Source organism: Bubalus kerabau, chromosome 1 (genome assembly GCF_029407905.1).
Source record: "Bubalus kerabau isolate K-KA32 ecotype Philippines breed swamp buffalo chromosome 1, PCC_UOA_SB_1v2, whole genome shotgun sequence".
NCBI lineage: Eukaryota > Metazoa > Chordata > Mammalia > Artiodactyla > Bovidae > Bubalus > Bubalus kerabau.
Window position 1 is genome coordinate 236,797,050 of NC_073624.1, and position 25,880 is coordinate 236,822,929.

General features: G+C 39.8%; 1 protein-coding gene across 6 annotated transcripts in view; it reads left to right on the forward strand.

Annotated features, from left to right (window-relative positions):
* The window catches only part of SGCD (sarcoglycan delta), a 697,628-nt gene that overhangs the window by 556,645 nt on the left and 115,103 nt on the right, over positions 1–25,880 (forward strand). For all 6 annotated transcript variants that reach the window (XM_055560027.1, XM_055560012.1, XM_055560020.1 and 3 more), the window contains one exon: positions 23,341–23,413. In XM_055560027.1, coding sequence (XP_055416002.1) covers positions 23,341–23,413 — 73 coding nt within the window. The remainder of the gene's footprint in view (positions 1–23,340; positions 23,414–25,880) is intronic.

A 25,880-nucleotide genomic window follows, 5' to 3' on the forward strand; every position in this document is an offset into this window, starting at 1 on the left:
GTTCTCCTCTCTTTAGTGGTGTGGCTTATTAGGGACAGTCATAAAATTGACTCCCCCACCCCATGAGGAAAATAATGCATTATTCAAGGTGCTTCCAATTGTAGGTGAGAGAAAACAAAATTAACCTAGCTTAAAGAAAAGATTTTTTTTTTAAATACAAAAGATGGGAATGTGATCACTCAGTAGATAGTTGAAAATTTCAGATAAGACAGACTCTGGTGCTTTTAACATCTGTTCTCCTGCAGAGATTTCCTTCAGGCAGCTCCTTACTGGACATCATCTCAGAAAGAATGAGACAGGAACACTGTTCTCTAAGCAGCCACAGCAACCCCTTGAAAAGAACTTACTGGCCCTGTTTGTGTCACATGTTCTTATGGCAAAGGCTCTTTCTGGGGAATGAGATATTCTGATTGGCCAGCCTGGATCACATTCCCTTCTGTAAGTGTGTAAGTGGTGGGGAAGGCCGCATGATTATCAACCCTAGTTGGTTTCCCCAAAGCAAATAATTGTTCTAATATCAAAGTAAAGTGAGGAAGTGTTAAACAGGAAAAGACATTGTCACCCTTCACCTCTCACCTTGGTCATAGGCAGATGTAGTTATCTTCTTCTGAAGTTCTTTTTCCAGACTTTGTTTCTTGCTAAGTCTCAAAAATTATTAATGATAAAGAACACAATTGAAGAAGTTTCATTCTTTTTACTCATCTTTTTCCATAGCTATATTCCCTAATCTAAGTTGAATGCCAAGCCAAGGCTTGATACCTGTTATGAAACATTAGAAGCAAAGGGGAATGGAAACTCAAGACTAGGAGAGTTGCGCTGACTCCGGTTTAATGTTGAAAAGTGAGGGAACTGGAAAGCCTCTACTTCCATTCACTGAAGAGCTGCCTACTTGTGGTATTTTCTCTTTGAAGAGGCTAAGCTCTTAAGACTCTTAAGGCGACTTATCCACGTTGTCAAGTATAATGAAATCAACAGGGAAGCCTCTAGAATGCAGGTGTTTCCTCTGCCCCTTGGGGCCATATGACCTCTTTTTTTCTCTGCTCTGTCACATTTTCTCATTGAGATGCTACTTCCTATGTACCTTTCAACATGACTGCCAGCCCCAACCACGTTTTATTTATTTAGTTATTCAGGCTGTGCTGGGTCTTCATTGCAGCGTGCAGGCTTCTCACTGCCGTGGCTTCTCTTGTCACAGAGCGCAGGCTCTAGGCCCATAGGCTTCAGTAACTGCTGCCCGTGGGCTCTAGGGCATGGGCTCAGTAGTTGTGGTGCACGGGCTTAGTTGGCCCATGCTATGTGGGATATTTCCTGGACTAGGGATCAAACCCTTGCCCCCTCCATTGGCAGGAGGATTTTCAACTACTGGATCACCAGGGAAGTCCCCAACCACATTTTTGATGGTTAAAATGTAAGCTGTTTGTCTCAATTTTTATCCCAGCTCTATTTTAACTATTTGTAACAGTGGGTAACTTATTACTTAACCTGCCTGAGTCAGTATTTCTCAACTCCTATGGTTACCAGGAAAATGAAAGAGACTATATCTGTAAAAGCAGAAAATGTTAGTTGTCTTGTATCTATCACTCACCTACATTACTCACTGCGTTGATTAGTTTCAATTCTCAAACTAGAATCTGACTGGCAGGTGTGGCCAGGTAGCAACTCAAATTTAAGAGCACCAAGGTGACCCTTCAGCTGAGAAGTGGTTGTGAATAGAATGTGCAAAACCGGACATTACTACTCTGGGGTGGTCTGTGTCTAGAGGAGGATATGTGGGGAGTATGACTCATAATTCTCAAACTCATGGTGGAAGGAATAACAGGTTCAGCAAGGAGTTAAGAACCTGGGATCCGTAGCCACATTTGCCTGAGTTCAGGTTCTGGTTGCCACACTCACCCTCTGGGAATCCCTTCTGCCCCTCACTTTTGTCATCTAAAAATTGGGACATGATATTGTGTACCTCACTGAGGTACTGTGAAAATTAAATGAGTTACTCCAAGTGAAGTACTTGGAGAAATGCCTGGCAAATAATAAGCACGTAATAGATGTGAGCACTTGATATGACTTTTATTCTCTAAACGTGACTCTTAACTCCTACGATGGTCTGATATGAAATTTCATCCCCATCATTACTGGGTTTCTCAGGAATGGGAAAGAACATGTGGCATCAAGAAAATATGAACAAGCATACTAATTTTTGGCCCATTAAGATCGTATCTGATATTTTCATTTTCCTGGCCTGTGTGGTCAATGAAAGTATGTCAACTCTCAACTTTCATGCCATACAGAGAGTCAAGGAATCTTTGCTGATGCTCTGGGCCCCTGTGCAGGAAGTCATGTCTTCATGACACAGCTGAGGAGCGTGACACTGCTGTCCCTTCTGAGGGTCTGTCACTTCCCAAGGGGTGACTCTTGACTTCAAAGGATCTTAGATCTCTTGGTTCTTATAAACCAAGGGCAAAATTCGCCTTTCCCTTTGTCTTCCTTCAAAACAGCTCCTCTCTTTCCCCCTCACCTATAGGATAACCAGCATGCTATCTCACTAAGTTTAGCCCTTTAGAAGGAATAGGGTTGCTGATGATTTAAGACAGCTCTGCCTTTTTTTTTCAATATTTAATCAATTTTATTACTTATTTTTGTGCCAGTTTTTTGGGGGTATAATTGCTTTACAATATTGTGTTAGTTTCTGCTTACAACAAAGTGAAATACTCATAATTTTATATATATATATATATATGTATATATATACACACACACGACCCCATGGACTGTAGCCTATCAGGCTCCTCCGTCCATGGGATTTTCCAGGCAAGAGTGCTGGAGTGGATTGCCATTTCCTTCTCCAGGGGATCTTCCCAACCCAGGAACCGAACCCGGGTTTCCCGCATTGCAGGCAGGCACTTTACCGTCTGAGCCATCAGGGAAGCCCATATATATATATCCCCTTCGGAGAAGGCAATGGCACCCCACTCCAGTACTCTTGCCTGGAAAATCCCATGGACAGAGGAACCTGGTAGGCTGCAGTCCATGCGGTCCCTAAGAGTCGGACACGACTGAGCGACTTCACTTTCACGCATTGGAGAAGGAAATGGCAACCCATGCCAGTGTTCTTGGCTGGAGAATCCCAGGGACGGGGGAGCCTGGTGGGCTGCCATCTATGGGGTTGCACAGAGTTGGACACGACTGAAGCGACTTAGCAGCAGCAGCAGCAGCATATCCCCTTTCTCCTGAACCTCACTCTTACGCCCTATCCCACCCCTCTAGGGCACCACAGAGCACCAAGTTGAGCCCCCTGTGCTATACAACTGCTCCCCACCAGCTGTCTGTTTTACATATGGAAGTGTGTATATGTCAATGCTACTCTCTCAATTCACCCCAACCTCCCCTTCCCCCACTGTGCCCACATATCTGTTCTCTACGTCTGTGTCACTATTTCAAGGCAGCTCTGCCTTTAATCCATTGAAAACCTTCCGTCATGAAACTCAAAAGCATTTTGCTAAGTTAAAGTCAAACCTCACACTCTCTACTGAATGATTCCATTTGTATGACATTCTAGAAAAGGTAACACTACGAGGTCCAAGAACAGTGGGAGCCGGTACTTAGGACTTGAAAGAAAATTGACTCCAAAAAGGGAGCTCAAAGGGATTTAGAGTGAAGAGATTGTACTGTATTTGCATTTGGTGGTTCATACAGGACTCTATGTCTTACAACTCATAAAGCTATATACTGCAAAGAATGTGCCATGCTGTGCTAAGTTACTTTAGTCGTGTCCCACCCTATGTGACCCTATGGACTGTAGCCTGCCGGGTTTCTCTGTCCATGGGATTCTCCAGGCAAGAATACAGGAGTGGGTTGCCATTTCCTTTTGCAGGGGATCCTCCTGACCCATTGATCCAACCTGCATCTCTTAAGTCTCCTGCTTTGGCAGGCAGATTCTTTTTTTTTTTTTTTTTAATTTTATTTTTAAACTTTACATAATTGTATTAGTTTTGCCAAATATCAAAATGAATCCGCCACAGGTATACATGTGTTCCCCATCCTCTGGCAGGCAGATTCTTTACCACTAGCACCACCTGGGTAGTCCACTACAAAGAATACATTTTACTTTGTGGAAAGAAACAACAAAACTATGCAAAGGGCCTAACTTTTTGCTTGGAATGTAGGGAAGACAAAAATATGGGGATAGTGAACGTAAATCAGTACTTTAAATAAGTTATCAAGCCACAGACAAAGCTAAAGAGATGGAGTATGCCTGATCACATCATGTTAAAAAGTTGGGCTTCCTGTCGAAGGAAACAAGCACTCATTAAAGGGTGTAAATCAGACAAGAAGCCTGCCACAGGTGGGCTCTGGGAAGCTGTGCTGAAAGCAGTTAATTGAAGAGGTTACAAGAGAGAGTTCTTGCAGAGTTGGTAGCAGGCTGTCCCACTGAGACCATGTAACCATTTGCTTTCCTGGACAAAAAACTGTAAGGCTGTCACAGTACAGTATAGCTGATACTGACCAGTTCATGCCTCTCCCCTCTAGAAGCTTCTTTTTCACGCTGCAACTTTCCCTGCTTAAGTGAAATTAAATCCAAAGCATTTAAGTTTGCTTGTAGCTGCTTGTCTAGAAAAGCACAGCGACCCCCACAATGTGGTTCTTGACTTTAAGTAGCTTACATTGTTATGAAGGGAAAACACGTTCAGCAAACCATCTCACAAGATGGAGGGAAAGGAGCACCACCCCGGATATTAGCTGTGGACTTTGGAGGCACAAAAGAAGCTGCAGTTAGTGATAACTGAGAGAGGACCTGGGAAAGCTTCACTATGGAGATGGCACTGGAGCTAGGCCTTAAAGGATGTGATACACTGAGAAAGAGAGATGGGTACTTTCTGGCTGAGAACAACATGAGCAAAGGCAAGCAAGTGGGAAAACACAACCCCACCCAGCAATCTGACACTTCAGTATAGTATAAAGGTACAGGAACAGTGGTTTCCAACTTTTGATCATTTGGTATGTAGGAAATAAAAATAGAAACTTAGGTGAAGAGTCTGCCTCTTAAAGGGTCAATTTTCTTCTTCTCTCTGCTCAGTCTCAAGTAAAATGGTAGTGAACCTTAGGAAGAGATGAACAACAGGATTCTTGTAGGGTGACTCAAACAAATAATAAGTAGGCACTTGTTTTTCTCCCTTAAGAAGTCTGATAGCAGGCGGTTGCTGGTGGCTTAATCGTCTGACAACATATCTGAAATCCTATATGTCTTTGTCTCATGGTAGGAAGATGGTTACCACTCCAGGTATTATGTTGATGTTCAGGTAGACAGAATAGAACCAGCAACATTTTGTACCTTCCTATTAGGGCAGTAAAAGCTTGCCCAGTGCCTTACTCTAGTAGATTTCTACCTACGTCTTATTCAATAAAATCATGCCGTGGCCAACCCTTGCTTCAAGTGAGTCTGAGAAAGTGATTATTTAGCTGAGCATTTTGCTATCATGAAATACTAGTATTTTTGTTGTCAGGGAAAAACAGATGTTGATAAAGTAACATGCTGGCCATATTAGGGATAAATTCAGTGGATAAGGTAAAAGTCACACAGAAAATATTACCATTTAAGTCACCTGTAAGATCTGTTGATTTTGAGGCCTTCATTATATGTTGTATTCTGAAATTTAATCATTCAAGTGTTTTAATACTTTCAGATGTTCAGTACTTTCATTATGATTTCAACTGGCTGGTTTCACTTTTCAGGTCATTATCTTCTTCATCACCTGAAAATGACTTTATAAGTTTCTCCAATTATTTTTTAGACAGTGTTTCTTTGTGGTCCTCAATTAGTGTTTCAATTTCCTTCTCCATAGGAAAGCATCACCTCCAGCCTGCTTGGCCAGAGGAACAAAGGGTTCATCTACTCTTTCAGTGACCGGGAAACCCTTAAAATCACGTGCATGTTGTTCTCTTAGGTCTCACCAGCCTCCATTACCTCTTGGAGTCACAATTGCTCTCACACTGTGAGAGACACTTGAGAACTAAGACTGAGAGGAAGCAGTGTTTTCAAGGCTCCCTTCTTACCCTATTCCCAAGTAGAAGGGCAGGCTTTTCTTAGTTTGGTCACACATTTCATATCCATCTCTCCCTTTTTCTCTGCACTGGTGGCCTGATTCTGGACACCTGCCCCACAGAGACCCGGAGGCAGCTATGAGTGGAATGCCACATTCATCCCATTCATGGGACACATACTGTATTATTTCTGAGAGCCAAGGAGTCTCTGTCACTCCCAACTCTGCTTTTCATGTCAAACATCTGTTGCCAGTACTCTGTTCATATACTGTCCTGACTCTGAGGATGCCTTATTCCGGTGTTCCATCAATGCAATATAAAGCCAGTGTGTTGAAGTTATTTGTTTCATTGTGTGGTTTTATTTACTATCAACAATAATGTAGTCATGAGAAACTGAAATGAGGTTGCTTGCTGCTTGAATGCTCCCTTTTAGTTTTTCCAATTTTGGCTTAATGATACACCAAGCATGAGTTCTGGTCTGTTGGTTTCTAGAGTAGAGTTTGTTTAATTAAACTACTTGTCTCTTCATATCTTGCCAGAATATTTTTTATACATGAATCTTAAATTGCTCCGTGGTTTCACATTCTACACAATTATTTAAAGTATTCACCTTGATGGTATGGTTTGTTCAGTTACACTGCTAGAATACTTGAAAGGAAACACATCTCATTCTTCTCTGTTGTTAAGATTCAAATTATTCAGTGTTTTTTGGTCATTCTGGCCTATTGTTTTCATCAATATCAACTATTCTAATACATAATAATGTCTACCATTTTTTGAGCACTTTAATATACTAGGTGCACATAGCACTATATATTTAGAGAGAGAATATATATAATGAGAATATATATATGTATATATTAAAGGACAATTCTCTAATACATGTGTTAGATCCTTACAATAGCTTTATGAGAGAAGTAGTATTATCCTTGTTCCTCAAAGCTGGAAACTGAGGCTAGAAGAAGCTAAATGAGTTACCCAATATCATATTCCTCATCATAGTCTTAAGTGCAATCCTGAACTTGTTACATTCTACTTTCAATATGCATACCTGTTAAAATCTCCAACCTAGATGAACCCAAATATCCACATTCTGCTTGCTCACATCAAAGCAATTGAGGAAACTCCTCTCAGCCTGTGCCATAAAACAGACCTGAAAGTGGAAAAGTGAAAGTGTTAGTCGCTCAGTTGTGTCCGACTCTGTGTGACCCCATGGACCAGGGCCCAGCAGGCTCCTCTGTCCATGGAATTCTCCGTACAAGAGTATAGGAGTGGGTAATCATTCCCTTCTCCAGGGGACTGGGACCCTATCAATTTTGGTTACTAACCATCAGATCAGATCAGATCAGATCAGTCGCTCAGTCGTGTCCAACTCTTTGCGACCCCATGAATCGCAGCACGACAGGCCTCCCTGTCAATCACCAACTCCTGGAGTTTACTCAGACTCACGTCCATCGAGTCAGTGATGCCATCCAGCCATCTCATCCTCTGTCGTCCCCTTCTCCTCTTGCCCCAAATCCCTCCCAGAATCAGAGTCTTTTCCAATGAATCAACTCTTTGCATGAGGTGGCCAAAGTACTGGAGTTTCAGCTTTAGCATCATTCCTTCCAAAGAAATCCCAGGGCTGATCTCCTTCAGAATGGACTGGTTGGATCTCCTTGCAGTCCAAGGGACTCTCAAGAGTCTTCTCCAACACCACAGTTCAAAAGCATCAATTCTTCAGTGCTCAGCCTTCTTTACAGTCCAACTCTCACATCCATACATGACCACAGGAAAAACCATAGCCTTGACTAGATGAATCTTTGTTGGCAAAGTAATGTCTCTGCTTTTGAATATGCTATCTAGGTTGGTCATAACTTTCCTTCCAAGGAGTAAGCATCTTTTAATTTTATGGCTGCAGTCACCATCTGTAGTGATTTTGGAGCCCAGAAAAATGAAGTCTGACACTGTTTCCACTGTTTCCCCATCTATTTCCCATGAAGTGATGGGACCGGATGCCATGATCTTCATCTTCTGAATGTTGAGCTTTAAGCCAACTTTTTCACTCTCCACTTTCACTTTCACCAAGAGGCTTTTGAGTTCCTCTTCACTTTCTGCCATAAGGGTGGTGTCATCTGCATATCTGAGGTTATTGATATTTCTCCCGGCAATCTTGATTCCAGCTTGTGTTTCTTCCAGTCCAGTGTTTCTCATGATGTACTCTGCATATAAGTTAAATAAGCAGGGTGACAATATACAGCCTTGACGATCTCCTTTTCCTATTTGGAACCAGTCTGTTGTTCCATGTCCAGTTCTAACTGTTACTTCCTGACCATAGCTGCATCTTAATATCCAATATTTAATGCTCAACTGTCTTACTATAATTTTCTTGTCACAAAAGAGGAAATCTTGTTATAACCATTTCTTCTCTTCCAACTTACTCCTCTACTCACAAGAGTCCACCTCAGGCTCTTCATGGAATGTCTCATGTGATGTAAATGACCCTCATGTTACTAAATTCCATGGACACCGTAATTCCTCTTACCTCTAAGTACCAATTAAGCATCTAGGTAACTTCTCTCACCTTCTTGAAATACTTGTCACTCTTGACTTCCTATGTTACCCCATTTCTGTTTCTCTGGCCAGTTACTTTGTTTCCCTTGATGGCTTATCTTCCCATACCCAAACTTTAAATGTTAGAATCCATTAAAATTCTGACTTTGCCAACTGTTCATATTACTGTAACCATTTCTTCATTAATTTTATCTATTCTCTTGGTTTTCATGATCTTCTGTATCCTATTGATTTTAAGTTTATATCCCAATGGTTTAGAACTCTACCTTGAGAAATATACCTTGAGCTGTAACAGCTGACTACAAAGACATCTTAATCTGGGAATGCCATAGATACTTTCAACAAAGCCAAAATCAAACTTATGCTTCCCCCTACCAAAACGTATACATTTGTCACTCATTCACCTCTCATATCACTATGTTCTTTCAATTCTCCACTTGCTCTCACATTCACCCTTTCCATTTTTCACTGTGAGTTTCTTAGTGTAGGCCATCATCATTTCTCACCTGGCCTACTGAAATAGTCATCCAACTGATGGTTGTGCTTTTGTTCTTGACCCCCTATAATGCCTTCTATAGAGTATACAGGCTTACCTTGAGGATATTATGGGTTTGATTCTAGACCACCACAATAAAGAGAATCTCACAATCAAGCTAGTTACACAAATCTTTTGGTTTCCCAGTGCATATAAAAATTATGTTTGCAGTATAGTGTAGTCTGTTAAGTGTGCAATAGCCTTATATTAACCCACTCCAGTGTTCTTGCCTGGAGAATCCCAGGGACGGGGGAGCCTGGTAGGCTGCAGTCCGTGGGGTTACTAAGAGTCAGACACGACTGAGCGACTTCACTTTGACTTTTCACTTTCATGCATTGGAGAAGGAAATGGAAACCCACTTCAGTGTTCTTGCCTGGAGAATCCCAGGAATGGGGGAGCCTGGTGGGCTGCCGTCTATGGGGTCGCACAGAGTCAGACATGACTGAAGTGACTTAGAAGCAGCAGCAGCCTTATATTAAAAAGTATACATACCTTAATTTAAAAATACTTTATTGCTAAGGAAAAAAACACTCACCATCGTCTGAGCCTTCATTGAGTCATGATCTTTTTGCTGGTGGAGAGTCTTGCCTCCGTGTCAATGGCTTCTGACTGATCAGGGTGGTAGTTGCTGAATGCTGGGGTGGCTATGGCAATTTCTTAACAATAAAGTTAGCCGCAATGATTGACTCTTCCTTTCATGAATGATTTCTTTGTAGCACGCAATGCTGTTTGATAGCATTTTATCCACAGTAAAATTTATTCAAAAATTGGAATCAGTACTCTAAAAACCTGCCACTGCTTTATCAACTAAATTATGTAATAGTCTAAGTCTATGTTACCATCAGAATAATCTTCACAACCTCTTTACTGGGAGCAAATCTCATCTCAAGAAACTACTTTCTGGAACTTCCCTGGCCATCCAATGGTTAAGAGTCTGCTTCCATTGTCAAGGGTGCAAGTTCGATCTCTGGTTAGGGAACTAAGATCCCGCATGCCACATGGCAAGGCCAACAAAAGAAGAAAAGAAACTTTCTTTGTTCATCTATAAAAAGCAACTCCTCATCCATTAACATTTTATCATAAGGTTGCAGTACTTCAGTCACATATTCCAGTTTCACTTCCAATTCTAGTTCTTTTACTGTTTCTTTTACATGTTTCCAATGAAGTCCTGAACACTTCAAAGTCATCTATGAGAGTTAGAATCAGTTTCTTCAAATTCCTGTTAAAACTGATATTTTGATCTCTTCCCATGAATGTTCTTAATGGCATTTAAAATGGTGAATTTTTTCCACAATTTTTAAATTTATTTTGCTCAGACCCATCAGAGGAATCACTCTCTCTGGCAGCTATAATCTTAGGATAGATAAGACTTGAAAGTAGAAATTATCCCTTGTTCCATGGGCAACGAAATGGATGCTGTGTTAGCAGGCATAAAAACAACATTCATCTCATTGTACATCTCCCTCAGAAGTCTTTGGTGACCAGTTGCATTGCCAATGAGCCTTAATATTTTGAAAGGAATATTTCCGAGATTTTTTTTCTGAGCAGTAGATCTCAGCAGTGGGCTTAAAAGTTCTTCACCCTTTTTTCTGATATCCCTCTTCTAAGCAATCATTTCAGCTCTTTATTCCCCTAATTATACCCCTCCAATGAAATTATAGTATAATAGATAATGTATATCAATTTGTGTATATTTGTACTTTATTCTTGAATGGATTAAGATTCATTTTGGCTCCAAGACCAAATTTTGTATCTTTGGGAACTACATTACCCTCATTGAGAGTGCATGGTTTATACTAATTTTTATGAGAAATCAATTTAAATTTGTTCTTGAATATCTTTCTAACTATAGTAATACTACATAAAAGGGCAGAGATCAAAGCTTCACAGTGAATATTGCTTTAGCATTGTGCCACACACATAGTACATAATTGTTTAATATTTATGGACAACAAATATTGCAATGCTTAGAGTGGCTATAAATTTTGTATTTTTTGATTCCATAAAGAAGAAAGTCTGAATTTGTTTTCCCCACCAACCCATGTATGGAGTAGGCCCTCTATAAATATTTGTTGAATGAATTAATTATCTGTACTTTTAGGTTAGGCAAATCTGTCCTGATTCCTAAAAATAATGTATTTGGTGCATATCCTAGAAACAACTTGTAATGACCACAAATGTTTCATGTTAGCAGTTTATTAAATGCCACCAGCATCCAGGGAGACACAGTGGGATTAAGTTATTACCTCAAGTGACTTTTTTCACTCAAAGTTACTGCCTTGCGTCTGTCTGTTGCTCACGAGTGGGATGGCTTTCAGAAATTGACAGCCTCATTCAGTGGTTAATCCTGAAATTTGTGAAGACTCTACTATCTCATTCATTACTTGATTCACTTTAAACTGTTGATTAAACATAACCCAACTCACTCCTTGAAAAGAATTTTTCACTGACTAATACTATTAATAGAAAGTCAAACCTTCATGATAGGAACTAAATACAAAAGCACTGTTTCTGTGGAAAATTCTAAGGAATTTCCGGTGATCATTTCTCCCACAATTCACTCTCTTATATGTACCTTGGGTAATATGCTGTGGAGAAGATTGGTTTTCAGGAAAAATGGGTCTCACTCAGACATTATAGAATTAAGTATCAAAGTGTAACCATGTCACGAGCCTGGACTTACAGAGGCAAAAACCATTATCTTGTGAATTTTAGGAAGATTTTAAGCAATAAGAGACATATGATCATGTGTTCAGCTAAAACATTAGAGAAACCAGAAAATTATCTTTCACAGAAGACTATGTTCATTATTCAAAGAATTATTGCATTATTCATAGTTTTCTTTTAATGCTTATAAGCTCTATAAGAAACTTAAATTTTTCTTTGTCATGTTACCTGTACCTCCACAGGAAAAATACAGTTGGATGCAGAGCAATTTCTGTTATTGAGTAAAGGCAATTTCTATTACAGTTAAAATATCAAATGTCAAAGAAGCTAGATTTTATTGGAGTAGTGTGAGGTTGCCTTGGGCACAGCTGGCTTTGGGTATTAATCACTTGACTTTGACCACAATTTCAGCTGTTCCATTGGGCCCTGTGGTCATCCGCTATCTCCCTCTTATCCAGCACCTCACTAGATCCCATTGGTTTTCCTCTCAACATATCTCCTAACTCATCCTCACTTCTCCACCTGACTGCCAGTTCTTTAGTGCAGCCTGTTATCATGTCTGCCCTGCTTTGACTCATATACCTTTGCCCTCCACAAATATCTTTTCCACGATACAGTGTCTCAGACAACTCAGTCTGTTATAACAGATACCAGAGACTGGGAGGCTTAAACAGCAAGACATTTATTTCTCACCGTTCTGGAGGCTTGGAGGTCTGAAACCAGGGCACCAGCATGGTTGAGTTATTGTGAGGGTTACAGTTGGAGCATGTGACTTTTAGGGGGACACAAATATGCCGACCATAACATGCTGCCACCGCAATCTTTGAAAAATGCCAACTTGCTTAGGTCTGCTTAATGCTTTCACCATGAGACATCCCCATTTCATATATATTTGGCCACCATATCATGGGGCTATATATATATATATATAATATATAAAATTTATGTATATTTATATATTTTAAAATGTACATTATACATACACATACATATATATATATATATATATATATATATATATATATATATATATCAGATCAGTTGCTCAGTCATGTCCGACTCTGTGACCCCATGAACCGCAGCACGCCAGGCCTCTCTGTCCATCACCAACTCCCGGAGTTCACTCAGACTCATTTCTATCAAGTCAGTGATGCCATCCAGCCATCTCATCCTCTGTCATCCCCTTCTCCTCCTGCCCCCAATCCCTCTCAGCATCAGAGTCTTTTCCAATGAGTCAACTCTTCACATGAGGTGGCCCAAGTACTGGAGTTTCAGCTTTAGCATCATTCCTTCCAAAGAAATCCCAGGGCTGATCTCCTTCAGAATGGACTGGTTGCATCTGCTTGCAGTCCAGGGGACTCTCAAGAGTCTTTTCCAACACCACAGTTCAAAAGCATCAATTCTTCGGAGCTCAGCCTTCTTCAGCAGTCCAACTCTCACATCCATACATGACCACAGGAAAAACCATAGCCTTGACTAGACGAACCTTTGTTGGCAAAGTAATGGCTCTGCTTTTGAATATGCTATCTAGGTTGGTCATAACTTTCCTTCCAAGGAGTAAGCGTCTTTTAATTTCATGGCTGCAGTCACCATCTGTAGTGATTTTGGAGCCCAGAAAAATAAAGTCTGACACTGTTTCCACTGTTTCTCCATCTATTTCCCATGAAGTGGTGGGACTGGGTGCCATGATCTTCGTTTTCTGAATGTTGAGCTTTAAGCCAACTTTTTCACTCTCCACTTTCACTTTCATCAAGAGGCTTTTGAGTTCCTCTTCACTTTCTGCCATAAGGTGTCATCTGCATATCTGAGGTTATTGATATTTGATATTTCTCCCGGCAATCTTGATTCCAACTTGTGCTTCTTCCAGTCCAGCATTTCTCATGATGTACTCTGCATATAAGTTAAATAAATAGGGTGACAATATACAGCCTTGACGAACTCCTTTTCCTATTTGGAACCAGTCTGTTGTTCCATGTCCAGTTCTAACTGTTGCTTCCTGACCCGCATACAAATTTCTCAAGAGGCAGATCAGGTGGTCTGGTATTCCCATCTCTTTCAGAATTTTCAACAATTTATTGTGATCCACACAGTCAAAGGCTTTTACATAGTCAATAAAGCAGAAATAGATGTTTTTCTGGACTCTCTTGCTTTTTCTATGATGCAGCGGATGTTGGCAATTTGATCTCTGGTTCCTCTGCCTTTTCTAAAACCAGCTTGAACATCAGGAAGTTCACGGTTCACATATTCACATATTGCTGAAGCCTGGCTTGGAGAATTTTGAGCATTACTTTACTAAACCCAAGTAAGACAGTAGGTGTTTCAAGAGGGCAGCAGAGGGCAAACACACTGAAACCATACTCACAGAAAACTAGTCAGTCTAATCACACTAGGACCACAGCCTTGTCTAACTCAATGAAACTAAGCCATGTCCATGGGGCAACCCAAGACGGGCTGGTCATGGTGAAGAGGTCTGACAGAATGTGGTCCACTGGAGAAGGGAATGGCAAACCTCTTCAGTATTCTTGCCTTGAGAACCCCATGAACAGTATGAAAAGGCAAAATGATAGAATACTGAAAGAGGAACTCCCCAGGTCAGCAGGTGCCCAATATGCTACTGGAGATCAGTGGAGAAATAACTCCAGAAAGAATGAAGGGATGGAGCCAAAGCAAAAACAATACCCAGCTGTGGATGTGACTGGTGATAGAAGCAAGGTCCGATGCTGTAAAGAGCAATATTGCATAGGAAACTGGAATGTCAGGTCCATGAATCAAGGCAAATTGGAAGTGGTCAAACAAGAGATGGCAATAGTGAATGTCAACATTCTAGGAATCAGCAAACTGAAATGGACTGGAATGGGTGAATTTAACTCAGATGGCCATTATATCTACTACTGCGGGCAGGAATCCCTCAGAAGAAATGGAGTAGCCATCATGGTCAACAAAAGAGTCCATAATGCAGTACTTGGATGCAATCTCAAAAATGACAGAATGATCTCTGTTCATTTCCAAGGCAAACCATTCACTATCACAGTAATCCAAGTCTATGCCCCAACCAGTAATGCTGAAGAAGCTGAAGTTGAACGGTTCTATGAAGATCTACAAGACCTTTTAGAACTAACACCCAAAAAATATGTCCTTTTCATTATAGGGGACTAGAATGCAAAAGTAGGAAGTCAAGAAACACCTGGAGTAACAGGCAGATTTGGCCTTGGAATATGGAATGAAGCAGGGCAAAGACTGATAGAGTTTTGCCACGAAAATGCACTGGTCATAACAAACACCCTCTTCCAACAACACAAGAGAAGACTCTATACATGGACATCACCAGATGGTCAACACCAAAATCAGATCGATTATATTCTTTGCAGCCAAAGATGGAGAAGCTCTATACAGTCAGCAAAAACAAGACCAGGAGCTGACTGTGGCTCAGACCATGAACTCCTTATTGCCAAATTCAGACTTAAATTGAAGAAAGTAGGGAAAACCGCTAGACCATTCAAGTATGACCTAAATCAAATCCCTTATGATTATACAGTGGAAGTGAGAAATAGATTTAAGGACCTAGATCTGATAGATAGAGTGCCTGATGAACTATGGACTGAGGTTTGTGACATTGTACAGGAGACAGGGATCAAGACCATTCCCATGGAAAAAAAAAAAAAAAATATATACACACACACACACACACACACACACACACACACACACACACACATATATATACATATACATATACACACCTTCTCCATGCCTCTGCATTACCTGGGCCAACCTCTCTCTCCAGTGTCATTCCACACTGCTCACCTGTGATAAAATATGGTCTGGCCACACCAATCTTCCTTACTGACCTCAGCTTCCCTACCCTGCCATGTTTGTGTAATCTTTTCCCTCTCTTGACTAGGTCATTACTGGATGCTTGGGGCTGGTGCACTGGGACGACCCAGAGGGATGGAATGGGGAGAGAGGAGGGAGGAGGGTTCAGGATGGGGAACACATGTATACCTGTGGCAGATTCATTTTGATATTTGGCAAAACTAATACAATTATGTAAAGTTTAAAAAAAAAAATATCAGCAAAACTTCCCCTTTTCAGGGAAACATACCTGCCAGACCAACCTGGTGCTCCAGGTTCTTTACTCTCAAAGACATGTTTGATTTTCCTTTCAAATCTGTTATCAACATTTGTTACTAGTATATTTTATTTCTGAGATTATTTAATTACTGATCTTTAAACTCACCATTGTATCCTCCTGGAATATACAACATTCTATTGGTCTATAAGCTCCATGTCTCTCTAGTTTACCTCTACAGTGCCCTGCCCAATACATATTTGTTAAATACATTTAAGTTTGGGCTTATCAAGCCTACCTTCCCTGCCCCTCTGGGTCATTGGGTTCATCCAACTAGGTTAACTGGAGGTTTGTAAAATAGCAGGACTGGAGGTGGCCTCATCTAGTCACCACCCCTACTTTGTATAACAAATGGGGAAACAACACCTAAGGCTAAATTGCCAAAGATCAGCTATAAGCTTATGGAAAATCAGGTCTTTGGTTTCCCAGTTCTCAGTTATTTCAAGAAATCACATCATCCTTTCTCCTTTCTCCTATTTTCTTATCACCATTTTTTGGACTGACATTCTTTCTCCGTTTTATAATCTAGTATTGGTTTAAAAGTAGAACCTTATCTTATCAGGTAAAATATGGCTATTATTAAGGACTGTCAATCAGGATATATCTATCCAAGCAACAGGAATTGGAAAACTTAGGACAGTTTGACTTCAAACAGTGATCATCAGATATTTTAACTCATATATGGAACCTGTTGAACATTTTAGCTCCATGGTTTTAACAAAAAGATGATTTTCAGTCTATTTTCATTAATACAAAAGCATTCATCATAATTATGTCCATATTAAAGAATGTATATCAAGAAGGAATTTAGGAGAGCAAACCCATTAAGCTTATTTAATTCCTTCATCAGTTTTCCAACAGTATTCATAAACCATGTCTGCCCATTGTAAAAGTCTTTCTTGAAATTGGTACCTGTAACAGTAGTCCTCTTCCATGTACAACAAAAAAGTTGATTTGTCATATATTTCTTGATCTTCAATGTTACTAATTATATCTTCTATCATTGTAATTTTTTCTTTTGTGTCTCACATTTCTCTCAAGTCCAATTTTCTGCAATCTAAATTTTTCTTCTAGTATTTAATCCATGTCTGTTTTCAACATGTACAGATTTAGGCACTTTAATGTTTATTATTTTTATAAAATTGAATTTGCTTTAGATCAATAAAGAGTTACAAACCAGGTTTTTATTTTAGTTAGTCTCATCTACAATAAATTTTTCTCTCTACCATTTATCTCTTACGATCTATTTTCTGGTGATTATTTCTACTAATTAATTGCAGTTTAAATTAGACAAATGTCTCTCTCCTTTAATTTGCCTTTTTCTTTAAATACTGAGATATTTTTAGCATTTCTCTTTGGTATTCCATTCCAGGGCCGGGCACACTGGTAAAGAATCCACCTGCCAATGCAGGAGACAGAAGATACTTAGATTCGATCACTGGTCCTGGAAGATACCCTGGAGAAGGGAATGGGAACCCACTCCAATATTCTTGCCTTGAGAATTCCATGGACAGAGGAGACTGACAGGCTACTGTCCATAGGGTTGCAAAGAGTTAGACACAACTGAGCGTGCACGCGCGCGCGCGCACACACACACACACACACACTCTGTCTCTCTCTCTCTCTCTCTCTCTCTCTCTCTCTCTCTCTCTCTCTCTCTCCCCACCCAGGGTTGCTCTGTTTTCCTGGTAGGAAATGAAGGTGATTAAAGACAGTCTTCTGTTTAGATTAGATTGTTACCTTATAAAATTTTCAATTTGGGGAGAAAACAGTTTAGCTCTGACACTTCTTATCCCACCCCTCATTTTATAGTGAAGGAAATCAAGGGCCACAGAGGGTTATGGGATTTCCCAGCATTACAGAGATAGGACTGGATTTCAGGTCTCTTGACATACAGAACACTTTGAGGGAAAAGCATGACTAAACTCGGCTCTGAACTTAAGGATACTTTCCAGAGAAGGGAAGCTGGCTTTTTTGTTGCTATGGCAACAAAGTGCATTAGAGACTTTTTTTTTTTTTTTTTTGGTGAGTTTACCCCCTACCTGTGCTAGTAGGAAAAAAGAGCCATTGAGCTGATCTTTATGATGATTCAAAACACTTTAGAAAGATCCTGTCACATGCTCTATAAGTTCCTGATTGATTGTGTGGAATTAAGTTATTGGGCAGAGAACCAGCTAATGGAAACACATTGATGAAATCATTTTTGAGGGATATTAAATGGAACTTAAAATAAAACTGAAATGGCTTTATGGATTTTTCACTCAAACTGTTTATGAACATTTATTGCCAGTAAATTATATTGTGTCAAAGAAGGAATCAGTGGGTATGGCTTTAATAGAAACCTTTGTGAAATAATAAACTTGATAATACTTTATTATCTAAGAATGGCTAGAGAGTGGGATGGGGAAATTCCTCCTGATGGATATTGCAGATTGGAAAAGTGAAAAATGATGTGAAAACAAGAAATTGGATAGGACTTGGGGAAAAAAATGGTCTTTTGGAAATGTGTTATCTCATTTCATTGTACATGGGAATTATTTTTAGAAGACAAGTGTTAAGGAATTTAGCAGGTGTTACTTGAGACTATAAACATGGGTGTTTTTTCATGTTTCATAAAAGATGAGCAAGTAGAGAGTTACTTAATCTGCTGATTGAGGGTATACAGTAGGGTCAAGGGCATTGGTTTTGGAGCTGAAATGCTGGAATTCAAATCCTGGCTCTCCCTCTTCATGTACGACCTAGGAAAATTTCTTGACATCTCTGAATCTCACATTGTAGCTTCATAATAGCAGAAATTAATAGTCCTGCTTTCCCAGGGGTTTTTTGATGATCAAATGAAGACAGTTGCAATTGTTTCTAGATTTTAGTACATGCTTTAAGTCTTCATTTTTAAGAGTCATAGAGGACCCAGATAAGAGGAGGAAAGAATAGGGTTCATGGACATTTTCATAAGAGTAGTATTATTTTATTAACTGTCATCTGATGATTGGAGAAGGCAATGGCACCCCACTCCAGTACCCTTGCCTGGAAAATCCCATGGACGGAGGAGCCTGGTAGGCTGCAGTCCATGGGGTCGCTGAGGGTCGGACACGACTGAGCGACTTCACTTTCACTTCTCACTTTCATGCATTGAAGGCGGAAATGGCAACCCACTCCAGTGTTCTTGCCTGGAGAACCCCAGGGACAGAGGAGCCCGGTGGGCTGCCGTCTATGGGGTTGCACAGAGTCGGACACGACTGAAGCGACTTAGCAGCAGCAGCAGCAGCAGCAGCAGCAGCATCTGATGATTGCTATGGACCAGAAATCTCATTTAGTGCCCCAAGATTCCTGGGAGATGAGGGTATTATCAGTATCCCTTCTTTTCAGAGAAGAAAACTGAGTATCAGAGAGATTTATGTCCAAGGTCACTTAGCTAGTGAGAGATTTTGTTACCTCCCCCTGGAAAATCATATACATGAGTCCGTCCTCCAGTGCATATGGGAAATATGGACCCCTGTGGCTGAAGTCCAGCAAAAACAAAATCAAAGGGCATCTGGTTGGACGATGGAAGCTGAAGGAGCTTGAGTGTCATGCCCTTGACTTTGATCCACATCAGACCCTATGAGTCACCCATCTTCTCCACCTATCAGAGCTCAGCCCCTCTGGGTTTTGCTGGCTTGCCTTCAGTGAGTACCACATTGACTGGCACTGAGAAAACAAGACTCTAGGGCACCATGGCTAAATGTGGGTTCTTTAGTCAGATGCCCAGATGTGAAGCCCAGCTCTAGCACTTACTGGCCATAGGACCACGAGCTAAACATGCCTTTAGCCCTAGTTCTCTTATGTACAGGATAAGCAAGTTTCTTGGTCTGTGAAAGAAAATGCAAGCCTTTAGATTGTATTTTACTTTAAAGAAATATTTATATTTAACCCAAATAGCATTCCTTTATAAGCATACTCTTATTTTAGAGGCATAGTTAAAATGCATTAGGTCATGATTGTGGACATTCATTTAATATGTGAGACATGAGGAGTTTTAGAGCTGTAAACTAGTTCTCTTATAGAAGTGGCAGTACTTACTGAAATGAATCCAGTAGAAGTCTTGGAAATCTAAAGTCAGCTCTGGCTGTATTCTCTATTGGACCTTGCCCCTGCCCACACTGAGCTTAGTCTAGTTGAAGAAATGAGATGAGTGTCTCCAAGGTAGACCCCGAACAGTGTGTGCTCAGTACCTCATGAGTGCTGTAGCCATCTTACAAGTATTTGCTGAGCACCTGCACTGTGCCAGATGATGAGGAAATGACACAGAGCAAGACTTATTCCTAGCCAGGAGTGCAGCAGATGCAACTGCAGTCAGCGAGCTGAGGACCCAGGCTCAGCTGTTCAAAGGAGACCATGTTCTTTCTTTCCACAAACACAGAGAATGAGCATCTGTAAGGTACCGGATGTGCTATTGCCACACTATATATGTATATTTAGAAGGGTGGCAGAGCTCAGATCCCCCAGCTACAATAGAGGAATTCCTTCTTGAGCCTAGTCCAGCAAGATGTAAGAAGTAAAGTAGCAGATGAAGTTTTGTTACTGTACTTGACAAGTAAATAGGGTCAGCACAAAGTTTGGACAGGATATAAAATTGGCCCAAGCTTTTGAGGTTCATTGTTCATAAGAGTTTGCCATTCTTTGTTTTGGTCTGAATAAGTCTATGCTATCCTATGTGTGTGTACTGGACACAGTTGCAGAAGGTGCAACATAGATATCTCTTCTTTGGCTTCAAAGGTCTTATAAGATGATGGGCATGAGAAAGAGGTGAAACATGAGTCTTCACAGCATTCTAGTAAAAATTCAAATGATGAAAGCTGTCCATGGGCAGTGTGCATTGCCATGGGAGTGTGTCAGACAATGATGGCTGATTTGGAAATAAGTAATACTCTTTCTTGTTGCAGCTTTCATGGAATTCTTGGTAGAGGAAAAAGAGATTTGAGCTGAAACTAGAGAGTATAGATAATAAATAAATAATTCTCTTCTCCTTATTGAGTCATATAATTGTTCCTTTAAATTACATTATTACATAGAAATATAGACATTTTTAAATAGAGTTCAAATGACTAAGAACTAAGCATCTCTAAGAATGTCAAAGAGAAGTGCCTGTTAACTGCAGTACCAGCAGATGAGAGTTGTTCAGTGACAGGCGAGATGGTGCTGAGGTGGCTGAGGGCATGGTCTTGGGTTTCAGACAGCCCAGAGCTGCCTTCTGATGTGTCAGTCAGTGTCCTGTTCTGCAAACCTGTTTTATCTACTTGGCAGCCTCCACATCGCCCCTCAAAAGATCCCAAAAATGCCAGAGATGGAAAATGGATGTTCTGTAAAACCTAATATAACACACACGTAACAAAAGCTACATTGTAATTTGTAATCTACCCCATTCTTATTCAGTCACTGCATCAGTCAGAGTTCTTTAGAGAAACAGAACCAATAACGTCTGTATAGAGAAAGAGACTTGTAAGAAGTCGGCTCACACTTACAGAGGTTAAGAAGTCCCACAGTCAGTGTCTGTTAAATGGGAGACTTGAGGAAGGCCAGTGGTGTGGTTTAGGGATGTTAGTGGTGTCAATTCCAGTCTAGGTCTGAGGGTCTGAGAACCAGGATCACTGACAGCAGATCAATGTTCCCGCTCATAGGGTCAGGCAGGAAGGGCTGAACACTTCCTGCTTCCACTTTGTTGTATTCGGACCCTCATCTGATAGGACGATGCCTACCCATATTGGAGAGGGCAGACTACTTTACTCAGCCCACCTATTCAAATGCTACTCCTAATCACATCTGGAAATTCCCTCACAGACACATCCAGAAATAATGTTTAGTCAAATATCTGGACATCTTTGATCTGGTCAAGTTGACACATAAAATTAAGCATCACAGTTATTAAGAACACAATAAAGCTTCAATCACAAGAGCAAAATAAACAATATATACATAATAAAACTGAACATTCTTATGAAAATTTATACCAAAAATTGAATTTAATGGGGCTGTGGATACATTTTGATATATTTGAAATGATGTGATTTGGGATCTTAGAAAGTAAAAGTGTCTATGGACAGTGAAAGATCTTAAATGTCCCCACATGAAGTGCCCCTATGCCATTTGGAACTGTAAATTTTATTCTTGTTGTAGTGAATAAATTATATATATTTATATATATATATATATGTGTATATATATGACAGTAGCAATGTGGTAGTTACTCAAAAATGTTAGCTGAGGATGGTAGTTATTATTCACAGAATAATGTTATTAATCTTATTAATAATAATATTCATCAGAATATTCTTTTAATGACCCTATATAGTATTATGGAAGAAAAAAATTTTCTCATTTTGCTTGTGGTCGTTTACACCTATCAAATAAATGTTTCCATAGTTGCTACAAAAGCCAGGAAATCAATTCATTGTCATAGACTCATTAGTATGTGTCAGAATAAACCTGGATTTGGAATAATAGTGGTTAATGGAGGATTTGTACACATTATAACAGTGCAAGAGGATTCCTGAAATTCACACATGAATGCAAGATATTATTCTACTCCTTCTTACAGTATCAAAGAAGTACACTGAACATATAAAAGTAAACACCTTTACTTCAGAGTACAGGATACTGCCTAAGGTTAATTGAAAAACAAATATCCGGTGCAATTGTCTGTGATAAACTGAGGCTTAAATGATTTGAAGACACTTTGAGAGTGGAAAAATCAGATAATCACAATCTTTATGGCTGGAAAGATTCAACTGGTGTTGACAAATTGTAAAGATAAAAGCTTATGGCAAAATCAAGAGCTAAATGTCTAGATTGGGTTGGGAATCAATATTAATACTCAAATTGTAAAAGTGCTGAACTTTAAATGATCTCTCATAGTGTTCTCTTTTGTTTAAGATTTCAAGATAATAGTGTAGAACTTGATTGCTGAAAAATATTGGCTTAATTTTCATTAGGCAAATTCCTTATAGTCTTACAGTATTCTCCACCATCTAACCCACTGCTTAGTTGTTATATGTGTTATGTGATTTGTGCCCTGTGCTGCAGTAACAGAGTTCCAGTTGCTGGTTTTCAAAACACTTTCAGCTGGACAACTGTTAATATTTTATGAGAGACAAGATTCAGACTATGCCATTTCTAGGCATCTTTTTTTTTAAGTCGACATGGTATTTGCCTCATGACCTTACTCTGATCTCAGCAAGAACACATTCAAAAGAAGTTACTAGTTTTTTCAAAGACTGCTTGCATGAGTTGATTCAATGCTCTCCTAGCACAGAGACATGCCCTAGAGCCAGTGGCAGATACGTGTGTATTGGTTTGTATAAAGGATTCACCGCATTTAACTCTATTCATTGTGCTGACCCATCCAACACTCCAACCTCTGTTTGCTTTTTTCTTTTGTTTGCAGGAGCAGAGGGCACAGTGTTCCCTAAATCTATAGAGACACCTAATGTCAGGGCAGATCCCTTCAAGGAACTAAGGTAAACTTATGACTATGGTTTGCATTGATTAAGTGGCTATTTGCTCTCTCTGTACAACTGATTGATGATCCATTTTAAATACCTATGATGTCATAGTGTCATGAGTATATAAACTGGGAGAGGTTATAAAGGATGTGAAGATAAGTTACAACCAAGAGAAAATTTTTTCTGAGTACTTAAAGTTGAGAGTTTGGAGGAAGAGGTTGCCAGTCTTGTAATAAGATTTAAGATTCATTCATTTGCAATGCTTATTTCATGATGTATTTTGTGATATGATAATCCTCTCATATTAGAGAACTAGTCAGTAATTGGTGCTAATCAGCCCAAAGAAGTGTGGTGTTTAAAAGAAGCTGAATAGTAAATACAATACTTTTTTTCTTTACATATATATATATAAAACACAAGCTATTTTCTGGAATGATTTGGTGCTAGGACTGGGTTCTGTGGATATTCCATATACTGGTGTTAATCAGATATCCATAAGCATGCTGCTTTTAGCAGAAAAGGGCTCTGCAGAGCCATGTACTTATGGCAAACAACTATGGAAAACAAAAAGAACGATAGACATACAGATGGACAAAGAGAGAGAGAGAGAGCTATAACCTAAAAACCATTCCTACCACCCAAGAGCTACCCCCACCCCTCCTAAAGAAACACGTATAAAATGGTATGATGATACAAATATAACTTTAAGTTTCACTGTGGGCTCAGGTTGTTGTTTAGTCACAAAATTGTGTCTGACTCTTTGTGACCTCATGGACTGTGGCATGCCAGGCTCCTCTGTCCTCCTCTAACTCCCACAGTTTGCCAAGATTCATGTCCATTGAGTCAGTGATGCTATCTCACCATATAATCCTCTGCTGCCCCTTTCTCCTTTTACCTTCAACCTTTTCCATTATCAGGGTCTTTTCCAATGAGTCAGCTCTTCGCATCAGGTGGCCGAAGTATTGGAGCTTCCGCTTCAGCAACAGTCCTTCCAATGAGTATTGAGGGTAGATTTTCTTTAGGATTGACTAGTTTGATCTCTTTGCTGTCAAAGGGACTCTCAAAAGTCTTCTCCAGCCCCATGGACTTATAGCCATGAAGAATTCAGTGAATATCAGCTTTCTTCATTTCTCATATTTCTTTTAATTAAGACCAGTCATAAATCACCATAAAGAGCCCTGAATAACTCTCTCATAAAGACATCAACTATAAGCAAATATACTGTGTTGCACAAGTCACATCTTCTCTTTGACAACCAATCCCACGATCTCTATTTTGCTAAAACAGCAGCAGCCGCATTGGAGCAGGTGTTTCCTGAAACAGAAATACATCCTCAGTAAGTGGAGAATATATCACCTCATTACAAAACCATAGCATTCTTGCCAAGCCTGTGAGTCTTTATGAATATAGGGAAATAAATCAGGCCAATGGAAGAGGATAATCGGTGGGAAGTGAGAACCTTTTCTTAACAAAATCTCATGTACTATGGGCTGTATTTTTTAAATTACACACCACACTGCAACATTTTACGTTTTACTGGAATAACTTTTCAGCAGGGCTTCTAGAGGCCAGAAGTTGCCTGACTCTGTGTTGATGAGATCCTGTGTTTCATGTTAATGTGCTAAAGCTAGAATCTTTTGAGCAAATGCACCCCCAAAACCCTGCATTTTAGAACTCTAAGGGAGCTCATTCTCTGAAAATGCACAGAATCCTTTTGGCTATAATGTAAGAACTCTTTCAACCAAACTAATGGGTGGCCCAGTTCCCTTTTCTTCACAGTCCTCTTTAGGAGAGGGGAGTTTTATTTGAGGAGGGGGTTGGAAGTTTTGTCTGTCTGTTTTTTACACAACTACTGACTAATTTGCAGTGATCAGCCCAAAGATAAGTGCTGTCTAAAAGAAGCTGAACTCTAAATATCATACAGACTTTTTCTATGCAACAAACTATTACTGGAAGACTTAGGAAATAGGGATTTAGGCTAATTTTGCTTTAAACAGAAAAATAAACCTTCTATAGTTAAAAACAAACACAATCATACCAAACAACTAAAAGACAACTATATCTGAGCATCAGCCCACTGTAGAGATCCATATCCTGAAGAACTGAGGACAGAGTGTTTGCTCCTACGAAGATGTGGATGCACTTCCTGTCCTCTGCACACAACCTCTGGAAACCTTGACATTTGACTTAAAAAAATTAAACTTCTAAAATTTACAAGTAAACATAAGTTTAGTGCAATGAAATAAAAATTTTCAGGACATTGTTGCTTTTCATCATTTATTCTAAAATGATAAGCATATTCTATAGTGGCCAGAAATAACATTTTGTTACAGGAAGCATAAAAAGACTTCTTTACTATGTATCCCTAAAACTGGTCTTTTTTTTGCCGCTATTTAGGTTGTGTTGATGCGAAATAGCTTGAACTGAATCAGGAGGCTATAATGTGATCACTTGGCCCCTCTGTCCTTCTGGAAGTTTTTTA